Raw genomic sequence first — 11,368 nt, forward strand, 5'->3', positions numbered from 1 at the left:
TTCAAAACTGAATCAGCTTCAGAATTTATAAACTGCATGTATATAAAAGTGTATTTTAACTAATCTTGTATAGTAAATACAGAACTTAGTAGAAATGCTAGAAAACAATTGTTCCAGTTATTTTTCGACTTATTTGTTATTTAATTAATTCTGTCTCTAAGCGATTAAAAATAACTATTACTGATGAATCTTGTGTCATTAGCTAAATGAAATCTCATTTCTTTTCTTATAGAATATAAAATCATTCATATCTTCAAATTTAGAGATTGAAACTGAAATAAAATGATGATTTCTGTTTACATCAAGATGTAACTGTAAATAAAATATGTATTTACTTTTCTCAATCTGACTCTGATTCTGAACTTGCATCAGATTCATACTCTTCTACATTTATGGTAAATTTATATTCTTGGTCGCAACCCAAATAAGCATCACTCATAAAATACAAAGTATAGGAGTGTTGCCCAGGAGCAGGAGCTACAAAATCAAGTTTAACCCTTGCTTTCTGTTGTAATGTTAATCTCTTAATAGATAGCAAAGAATTAGTCTTTGGATCACCAATAACCACCCACCAGCCCTCTTCACGCTTCTGTGGGAAAAACGGTGCCACAACTGGCCCAGTCACTTCATCTTCTCTTTCAAGCTGAACAACAACGTTTACTGTGCCACCACTGCGCAGCTTATCTTTATCCTGAACTTCATATGACATTTCTATATTAGGGTAACGATTACAGAATTTAGCAACGTCTGCCATTTGTGTTTCAGATAATTGCAAAAGACGATTCCTGTCATCATCCTCCAATTCCATTACATCAAATACAGTTTCTACTCCTTTATCAGTGCAACGTTTAATTGTTTCAGACGTAAAATGTGGTAATTGTTTTAAATAAGAGTCTTTAGACCACATTGCTTGGGTGACCATTTGTGCCAGTTCCATAGCAGCAACTGCAGGCGCTAACCATCCAGATGAACTAAGAACATCAACACAAGCTTGTATTAATCTAACAGCTTTGCTTAACACTAACTCTGTATCTTTTTGAAGCTCTGGTCCAAGTTGTATTCGAGATAAGTGTGCTTGTAACAAAAGCTGGGCTTTTACATGAGGATCAGCCATTCTCGTAGCTTGTGGAGCATGTGGAAGACGCGCTGCTAAACTTCGTAATAAATTTTCCTCTCGTTGTCTAACCGGTACAGTTTCATATTCAGCAGCTGCTGAAATAATTTCCAATAAACCTCTGATTTTGGTTTTGTTATTTAAAGAAAGACTAAATAATTCAATTGTTGCATAGTTAATATAATAATAAGCTGCAATCATTCCAAGATTTAAAGGCAGGGTATCCATTTCATCTTCCACAGCAACACATTTTGCTTGTTCTAAATCACTTAAAGTGCTTTCTACCAATTCAGATAAATGATCCGATAAATGCCTATGCGTGACACCTTGCAAGCCATAGTAATTTGGATTTTGTGTAAGTCGTCTATATAAGAAAGTCCATGTGAGATAATCAACTGCATCTTGCTTATTCTCGATTGTTTTTGTTACTATTTCAGCATTAAAATGATCGTGCAGTCTGTGATCCAAATGGCTTTCTACAGGTAGAGGTTCGTTCAAAAATTTCTTAAAAAAATCTTTCTTTGAGCTCTGACAGAGGAGGACACATTTCGCATCATCATCTTCTAATGGACGATTTGCTCGAGCTACCATTTGCAAGACATCTGTAATAGGATAATCTTCGTAGGCATGAGTTTTACCATTATAACACTGAGTGTCCATAACAACTACAAGGTGAGAGTTAATAGATAAATCCCAACAAAGATCTCTCGTAACAATTGCTATTTGGATAGCGCCGCTGTCAAAGAGTTGTTCAACGAGACGTCGATCATCAGCAGATAATCCTTCATGAAGATAAGCAGCTCCTTGTGAAAGTGTTTCTTTTAATGTTTTATCAGTCATCCTATCAAGGAATGGTTTAATATCAGCTTCTTCTGCATGGAAGAATCGAGAAGGTTGCCCTTCGGCTGCAGTGAAGGTCAATAGATCAATAGCTGTTAATCTAGCTTGACGGCGAGTAGGTACAAAAACAATAACTGGTTTGTGAGAAGCATACCGCAGTATTGCATTGTATACTGGTTTTGCCATAGCAGCCAATCTGGATGCATTATGAGTAATATTTACCCCTTGTACATGTAATTCTAAGGGTACAGGTCGAACAGACGGATGGAAATTAAAAGTTGCAGCGGCAGGTGCGCCTAACCATTGAGCTACGTCTTTAGCATCTGCAAGTGATGCTGATAATGCTATAATTCTGGTTGGTTTGTCTAACTGTGAAGAAATATAACGTGCTCTCGAGCATGCAATTTCTAATACAGGCCCTTCTTCACCACCAATTAATTGAAGTTCATCAACAATAAATAGTTGAACATTTTGCACATTTTTTCTTTGTTTCCATCTACGGGATAGTACGTCCCATTTATCCGCAGTCGTAATTATAATTTGCCCTTTCGCAAGCAACTTAAGGTCTGTTCCTGTTTCACCAGTCAGTAAAACCACTTTTCTGCCCAAGTGTTGATTGAATTTTGTTGACCAATCAGCATAAACCAATTCTGCTAAAGCTTCTTTACTAACCATGTACACACATCTGCCTTCCGAATTCTGAATGAGTAAACGCAATACTGCGAATTCAGCTATAGTTGTTTTTCCCGAACCTGTAGGTGCTCCAACAAAAATATTGTCGTCTGAATTATAAACAGCATTAAACACTTGTGTCTGAATTGGATTAAATTGTGGAAATTTATCTGTGTAGATACTTTCAAATTTGGAATTACGTAAAGCAGTAATGGGAAGCGGCTGCAAATCGAGCAATTCAGTGGGTGGTAAATTTTTTTCTGGAAGAATTAAGTGACGAAAGCTAACAGGTAATTGAGTTTCCGCTCCAATCCATCTATCTGATACAACCCGTAAAAAATATTGCGGTGGTAGAGGTTCAAAAACTGGCACAAAAAATTTAATTAAGTGCTCATCCGCCGCATATTTAGCTTTTAATAAAAAGTATTCGTGATGAAGTATTACTTCAGAATCCACGTCTTCAACTAGAATCCAAAACGCTTCTGAGGCGCCGTGTACCTTCTCATCCCATTGAAAGTCAGGTGTAATAGTTAGTTCTACTCTTAATGTGGAGCGTGTTATCGGTTGAATGTGTGTTAATAATTCCAGTTTCGGAAACTGATGAATATATTTATGAACAGTTTTACCGAATTTAGGTACTCGAATCAATTCCCCAATTTCATTTGGTCCAAGATCGTACAATCTTTCCCATGGAAAATTTTTCTTTTCTATTTTCTTCACAATTTCCTCTGGCATTTTTCGGAATTGTCGAAGTGGGGACATCGACTGCCACATTCTCCTATCTATCATTTTACACAATGATAAACACTTGTCAGCTAATTGTGCCCAGCCGCGAAACAAAACAATCTCAAAAATTGCTCTCATTAATCTCGATGCAGATTGTGTAACAAATACCATATCAGACATAAGAGCAAATCCTTCAAGCTTTAACTGAGAAATGTATGCTTGTAAAAGTACATTAACTTTTGCACTTGCTTCTTCTATGCTTTCTTTTACTGGAATGGGTACTCTCTCCATTAACTTCTGCAACTCTAATTTCTCTTCTTCTCGAACATTTATATGTTTAAATTCACTAGATAATGAGAATACTCGAAACAATTCAATTTCGCTTAAAGTACGTTTCAATAACTGATTATATGTGGCCATCGTATCATGTGTACAATAATAGTGCGATGCTATTCGACCTAATTCAGTAGCCTGAAAATTTCCGGACTTTCGATCATATTTAATTAAACCACTGCGATCCAAGCCCACTGCAGAGGAATGTATAAGATCTGCTCTATGCAATTCAAGTAATGGATCATCCTTTAATTTATCATGACTTATACCATACAAATTTGGACAACGGAGCATTCTAATGTATAAGTAAGTGTATCCTAACCAGGTAACAGCATCTCTAATATTTTGTATAGTACCTAATACAATTTCTGCATTTAACATATCTGACATTTTACTGATCAGTTGCGATTCAATGGGTAATTGCTGGTTTAAAAGAGACAAATAGTATTGCAGTTCACTGTGATTCGTTATAAGAATGCCTTCACCTTTTGTATCATATTGGGGTCGGCCAGCTCTGCCTAACATTTGTAATACATCTAGAGCACCTAATTCAACCCACCTACCTTTCTCCGGATTATACACTTGAGTTCCTTTAATAATAACTGTATGCGCCGGTAAATTAACGCCCCAAGCTAAGGTTGCAGTGGATACTAGAACTTGTATATGTTTGTCAGCAAAAAGATCTTCGACCAATGTTCGATCGACTCTTGTCATACCAGCATGATGAATAGCAAATCCATAAGGTAACAAATCTTTCAGTTCTTGATTTTTAACTTGTTCAGCTTCTGTTCTTAAAACCTCCATGGATGCAGAACCTTCTCTAAGAAATTGTCCTAACGTATCTTTTTCCAAACACATATCCCTAATAGCACGTGCTGTTTTTCCAGTTTCTTTTCGTGAATGTACGAAAATAAGAACTTGATTTCTACCTGCGTGTTCCATCGTCTTCTCATATACAATTTCATTCATTACTTGAAAACGTTTCAATGCCTTCTTTTCTGTGATACCTATATATTGTTGTTCTAAAGCAACAGGCCTGAAACTATTATCAAAATAAAATAAGCCTGTTTCTGGCTTTATACGTAAAAATGCTGCAACGTCTTGATAATTTGGTAGCGTAGCCGAAAGACCAATTAACCTTACGTCCTCCTGTGTTGTTTCAATATTTCTAATTGTTCTAGCGACCAAAGCCTCTAAAACAGGGCCTCTCTCATCGTGCAGTAAATGAATTTCATCTATAATAATCAATCTAACTAAAGAAGTAAAAGTTTTCTCTCCTCCTTTTCGCGTTATAATATCCCACTTTTCGGGAGTACACACTATGACTTGTGTTGCAGCTATCTGTTCTCTAGTCAATTGATGATCACCAGTTAATTCTGACACAGTTAGGTTATATGAAGATAAACGCTTTCCAAAAGTTCCAACCATTTCTTGCACCAATGAACGCATTGGTGCAACATAAATTATTTTGAATTCATCACTGTTGATTGTACCATCTGCATTTATATGTTTTCCAATTTCACGCATCATGCATAGTAGAGCAACATTAGTTTTACCAGCACCTGTTGGTGCGCATAGTAACAAATTTTCATCGCTTTCTAATGCAGTTTGATACAACCGACTTTGAATACGATTTAAAGTTTTGAAACCTTCAAAGGCTGGTTGCACATATTTCGGTAATTGATCAATAGGATGAAGTTTCTCATTTTCTGCAAATGGTTTCGGTTTTAAAGCAGGGACATGAACCTCTTCGTACCTAAAGATATTATATAAAAAATTAAAACATAAAATAGTAACATTTTCTTAATTTACAGGTTTCAGTGGAAAAAAAAACATGTGAAAAAAGTCTACATACCCTTTCCGTTGTTTTCTGAAACTTCCATCAGGTAACTGACAACGTTTATTTGCCATAAAGTGACTACCTTGTGAAAATATCAGATCTTCTAAATCTATTAGATTCCTTGTACCTTGAACCTGACCTCCAGGACCTCCAGTATCTTCATTTTCTTCTCTTCTTTTACGTTGCGCTCTTGCTTCCATTGTTTCATCCGCATCGTCATCACTTTTACCTGTATCCAACTGACGTAAAATTTTTGCTAATACAGGATCATCGTTCATTTTAATCCGAATTTTTTGTCGTTCTGATTCCGACTGGGAAGATGCCAACATAGTACAATAAGCAACTATAACGTAATTAAAAACAATCAGTATCAATTATACCTGTTGAAAAAGCATCATTAATTACATCATTTAACAACTATTTCTTACTAGTATGCCTGTATTTTTTCAGCTGTTTAATAAAATCGAAGCAATCATAACCAAGTAAAAGTACTAATTGATTTTCACAGTCACGATCATCACCAGCATCTTTCAAAACAGCTAATACTTCTGCAGCTCTTGCTTGTGAAACCATTGCATCATCATAAATTCTGCTTAATCTTCTTTGCAACCAATATGCATCTATATCTAAAGGATGTAATGGTTTCTCTTTTTTCATTTCTTCTGCACTGCCCAGCTAAAACGGAATACAATTGCTTCATAAAAACAATCAGACTTCTATTTCCACTTTCACGACACATGCAAGTACTGTAATTGCTTTTTCAGGGATGTCTTTATTAAAATGGTATATACTTTGTATACTTACATTTTCAGCATGAATAGCTCTATCATCATTAGCTTCTTCACCTTCGTCACCTTCATCATCATTCTCTCTAATTTCTCCATAAACATCTTCATCATCTTCTTCACTGCTTTCTTCAAATTGTACATTAATTCCATAGGTCTCATCAATATTTTCTTCACTCGTTATATTCTTTTCATCATTTCCAAAATCTGTTATTTTTTTGCCAAGATTTACTAACAATGCAAATCTTTCTTCTGCTAATGAACCCAACAGTAATTCTGTTTCCTTTTTTTTCTCTTTCTCTTTGAGTTTGTCATTTTTCAACACTGCTAATACTTCATCAGCAGCACCACAGAGAATATCTCTTGGTTGATCTCCTAAAGCTTCTTGAATGAAACTTAGGAGTACTTCGTATGTTTGTCGTGTTTCTTGTGTTTTTGGGCGATACACAATTCCAACCATCTCATCTACACCTTCAGAAAGCAATGTTGCACCTTTCATTCGTGCAAAATCATATTGTGCTTCATCTCGCTTCTGACGTCTATAACATATAAAACCTGCCATTACATACGCACACTATAATAACAACATTCAAGATCTTTAACAAAAAACTTGAATATTTACTTGACTTTTCGTTCTTCCGCTTTCCCTGGTTTAGTACGTTGTGCTCTATCACCCATACGCGTTCCATCGAGTTTTCCGACAAGTGACATAACCTCCCCAGTAGCTTCATCTCTACTGCGTCTTTCTATTAGTCGCACATCAGCTTGTAAAACGAGATTAGAATTCTGGAAAAACAAATGTACATAACATACATAAAGTACATACATACATAAGACAGCAAACAGAACAATAATAATAATAACAGTAACTCTTTATGTCATTCATAAATGTAATAAAGTACTGAAAATGAAATTAATTGTAATTATAAAGTGAATGTTTCAAACATACATGATGCTAATAAATATACTTACAGCTTTATACTCATATTGCAACTGCCTCGCTGCAGCATCCGCCATGGTAGCTTTCAATAAACTAACACAACAAGAATGTTGCGAATGAACTTATCGTTTTGAAAAAACTGAAAGCTAACAATCAAGAATGCCAGAAATGATCCCCTCGAACCAGTGAATTCTGTAGAAAATATGGGTCTCCTCTCGTGTACACTAGAGACACTATTGGACACTATAATTGACTATAATCAGAAACTTGATCAGTGCTTGACCAGAATTGCCACTTGCCACCCTTGCTTAGCCCAGGGGTAGCTCCAGGGGTGGACACTTAATGGGAAGATTTGGACAGTGTTTTTGGCGCCGCCACAGTTAATATGCAGAAGTAGCACAGCTAAACTACAATATGGCCATAGACAATGATGCCCATGTGATGCCAGAATCGTGGGATAACCGCGCGAATGCTCTCCATGCCTCCCGTGGGTATTTTACACAAGCATATTCTACCCTGTCGTGCGGGTGCACGCTGTCCGTTCCAGTCCATTCGGGTCTCGGGTCTTTCCGCTGACATTCGATACGCCACTCGTTATAACAGAATAATTAAACAAAAATAACATAAGTTCATAGCAACCTTCATATTTTATCTTATATTATTACGATTACGATTTAAACTATGTGTTTATTTCATTTTAGATGTAGGAAAGCAAAAGACCTTTCGGCATCGTATATGCGTGGGCCAGCTGCAACAGGTGTCGGACACGCGAAATGTATCTTTAACAAAAAACGAATTTTAAACATGCCTTGCAAATTAATATTTTTTAACTTCTCATTGAAATTGAACTGTGAGGTTACAAGTAAATCCAACAAATTATAAAAGATTCAAGATAGATTTATAACGTAATATTTCAATCTAATAGATTTTTGTACGAATGTTCGAAGTAGTCATGAGTAGGGTTGTAAGGATAACATCTAATTGTAAGAATAATTTGTGTATATATAACATAATATGTATGTATAATATAAAAAAATTAAAATACTGAATTGAAAAAATATTTTTTTTTTTTAAATGCCTTACAAATTAATATTTTTCCAATTTTTATTTTACAGAGAGGTTACAAAGTAAAATTACAAAATAATTGAAAATAAAAAGTAAAACCGCTACACTGGGATCCGATCTGCGTCTCCTCACTGTTGATCATGCGCTTAGGTTGCTGAGCGTCGCGTCGAAAACGTGAATTTTTTAAGGTTAACTACCTATGGTCTTGCATTTAGAAATATCATTCAAAAGGTGATAATGTTAAGATCGTATTCATTAACTGGTCCTTGTAGATTTAAATTTCACAATTGAAGTCTATTACAGTCTTAAACTTACAGTTTAGCTATTAAAACTAAATTCGAGGAATATAAAATAGTTTTCTGCGATCAACAATATCTTCTAAGGATCGTAAATCTGGTAAAACAGAGGGAAGCTCAATATGTGTATTAGACCATGATTTTTGAAGAATAGTTTTAACATATGGCAATTTGTTAGGAATGCGACTTGAAGAATAATAAGATTCTGTTGATGTAAATTTTGGATAGTAAGGATCATAATCCAGTTCCCTTGGTATTAATGGTTTTAAAGACAACGTCAAAGCATATATAGGCAATTCTGTAGTTACATTCGTTACAGTAGTACTAGTTCTTGTCAAAGGTATTATTGTACTTTTTTGTATAGAGTTTAAAGTTTCTACATATGGATCATTTCTATGATTGATACAAGGTACCTTATAAAAATCTGTTCTATTTTTAGCTGTTTGATTACTATTTGTGTTACTTTGTTGATTCTGTATATTTGCAGAAAATGTTTGTAATGGTAATTTAAGAAAATTATGCAAAGTAATATTTGTTTTTGTATTAACATAGTTCTGTTGATTAGATTCTGTATGTTCAGTGAGTTTATCCTTGTTGGGAAAAATTTGACTTGCAATGAAAAAATGTTCATTTGACTTTGATTTAATTTGTTGATTTTTAAATGTTTCAGTTTGTGGATGAAAATCATTCATTATTTTCTCTTCAGTAATATTTGTCTTGTTAAAGTTTTGTAGGACCTTATGCAAATTAAATGTATATCCACGTTGCACCACACTATGTGTTTTTCTTGATTGTATTTCTGTTGGCAATTGAGAAGAGTATTGACAATTATTTTCGTCCATTGATCCTTTTATACAGGACAAGTTACTGTATTTATTTTTTACAGTTTCTGAACTAAAAGAGATATTTCTTTGACAGTTAACAAGGTGTGCATGATCGCATATTAAAGCTTCTTGACGGAAAGCTGTTTCCTCTGGGCAATGGTAGGTAAATTTATTTCCATATTCATCACAGGTGTGATATATTTTACACCTGGTATCAAAATCAGCATAAAAACCAGCGGGTTTATCCAAGCACGAAAAGTGTGTCTTCGTTGGAATTACAATTTTCTGTAAAGTACACATAAATGTTATAAAATTTACACTATAAAATGGTTATAAAGAAAATATAAGAAGTGTATACTTGACTGAAGTTAAGTAATTCAACAATTAACCTTTTCATCTTAGTATTATATAATATAGAAATATTTAACATGGTAGTTATAATTCTACAACTATACACATATTATAACTATAAATGTAGTTCCCATGGAAGAAGTGGTACTGTTCATCAAATATTAAAAATTTCGCTAGTACTATCTTTTTGTATTTCAATTCTGTATAAAGTAATAAAGATATTTCAGATAATTTTTCTGCAGTTTTGAAACACAGCTATAACGTTATTTTTAGTAAAACAAAGAGAAATATAAAGACAGTAACACAACCTTTATTTTTATTACTATAGGTATGCTTTGAAATTAAATGGACTACTTGGTATCAATTTTTATACAGGTATAAAATATACGTTTGAATATATGTACGTAATAGGTTTAATTTATATATTTAAAGGCCAGAACGAAAATATTATACAATCTTTTATACTTTTTAAATACTTACAAGCATTTCCGATCGGATATGTACAACAAGAAATGCATTCATGAACGATATTTGTAATATTCTATGTAAACACTTCATCGTGACAACAAAATAAATAAAACCTCGGAAGTACTTCTTGATGAATATATTAATGCTATTAAATTACTTCTGCGATGTGGTTGTCTTTCATTCAACTAGTTAAAGTGAAAGTGAAGATGAGTTAACAGTGCGGATTTGAACCGTCCCATTCGCCTCGATCCCCACCACGAATCTCACATGTAGTCCAGTCGAATTAAACTTTTCAACAAAAAAATTCTAATTAGCAATGTTTTTGTATGAAATTGTTCGGAAGGTCATTAGAAATGAAATATATGTGTTTGACACTCGTGAATTGTTGGAGAAAATTGTTAAAAAAATTTGAAAAAGTTTGAAAAACGTGTTTTTCGCGTGCAGAAAAAAACGTAATGATTTTAGAGAACAAAAGATCAAATAGAAAATGTAGGTACTAGGAATAGGTACCTACAAAGTCAGATATAGTACATTAAAAACCGGTCCTCATGCGAGTTAGAACTGTCAAAATAGGTTCTTTTTTCAATTGTTCAATACTCAAAGAGATTTAACCGCGCGAACGCTTACCCCCACCATGCCTCCCGTGGGTATTTTACACAAGCATATTCTACCCTGTCCGTGAGCTCTGCCCCACTACGTCCCACTCGGCGTCTCCCACATGTATGTACCCTGTTATTTATTCATACTAATTTATGTTAACAACACTAAATTATATAAAAAGCTATTATCCACCATATATCGTTATTATTTACAGAAATCGCGTGCGATCTACTATAACATTGTCAATATTTTTAAATCAATGTTTTGTTAGCCGTTAAAGTTATGATCTGCATGAAATCATCATTATCATTATTGATTTAATGGGAAGATTTCTTATCAGCATGTAATTTTATATGTAATTTTTATTTAGGCTATTTACAACACATACGTACAATACGTGACCCTTGCTTAAAACTATGTTACGCTCGTCCGGTATGCATTTCCACTTACACTTAATCTTTAACGCCACCTAATCTCCGTTTCCTCGACATACGCGGTGCATTTGATAGTGTAT

The 11,368-nt window shown here is 34.3% G+C and overlaps 2 protein-coding genes across 2 annotated transcripts; both read right to left on the reverse strand.

The window, feature by feature from the left end:
• Window positions 1-340: 340 nt before the first annotated feature.
• On the reverse strand, window positions 341-7,505 carry LOC107189706 (putative U5 small nuclear ribonucleoprotein 200 kDa helicase). Its single transcript, XM_015578297.1, has 6 exons — window positions 7,283-7,505; window positions 6,933-7,096; window positions 6,330-6,849; window positions 5,954-6,200; window positions 5,541-5,868; window positions 341-5,441 (listed from the first exon to the last, which is right to left on the reverse strand). The coding sequence occupies exons 1-6, from the start codon at window positions 7,325-7,327 to the stop codon at window positions 341-343; spliced, it is 6,405 nt and encodes a 2,134-aa protein (XP_015433783.1). The 5' UTR covers window positions 7,328-7,505.
• Window positions 7,506-8,474: 969 nt separating this feature from the next.
• On the reverse strand, window positions 8,475-10,332 carry LOC107189647. The gene is made up of 3 exons (XM_015578231.1): window positions 10,267-10,332; window positions 9,496-9,720; window positions 8,475-9,129 (listed from the first exon to the last, which is right to left on the reverse strand). Exons 1-3 carry the CDS (start codon window positions 10,306-10,308, stop codon window positions 8,647-8,649), a joined length of 750 nt encoding a protein of 249 aa, XP_015433717.1. The 5' UTR covers window positions 10,309-10,332; the 3' UTR covers window positions 8,475-8,646.
• Window positions 10,333-11,368: the final 1,036 nt, after the last annotated feature.

This window comes from Dufourea novaeangliae, unplaced genomic scaffold, assembly GCF_001272555.1.
Source record: "Dufourea novaeangliae isolate 0120121106 unplaced genomic scaffold, ASM127255v1 scaffold162, whole genome shotgun sequence".
Lineage (NCBI taxonomy): Eukaryota > Metazoa > Arthropoda > Insecta > Hymenoptera > Halictidae > Dufourea > Dufourea novaeangliae.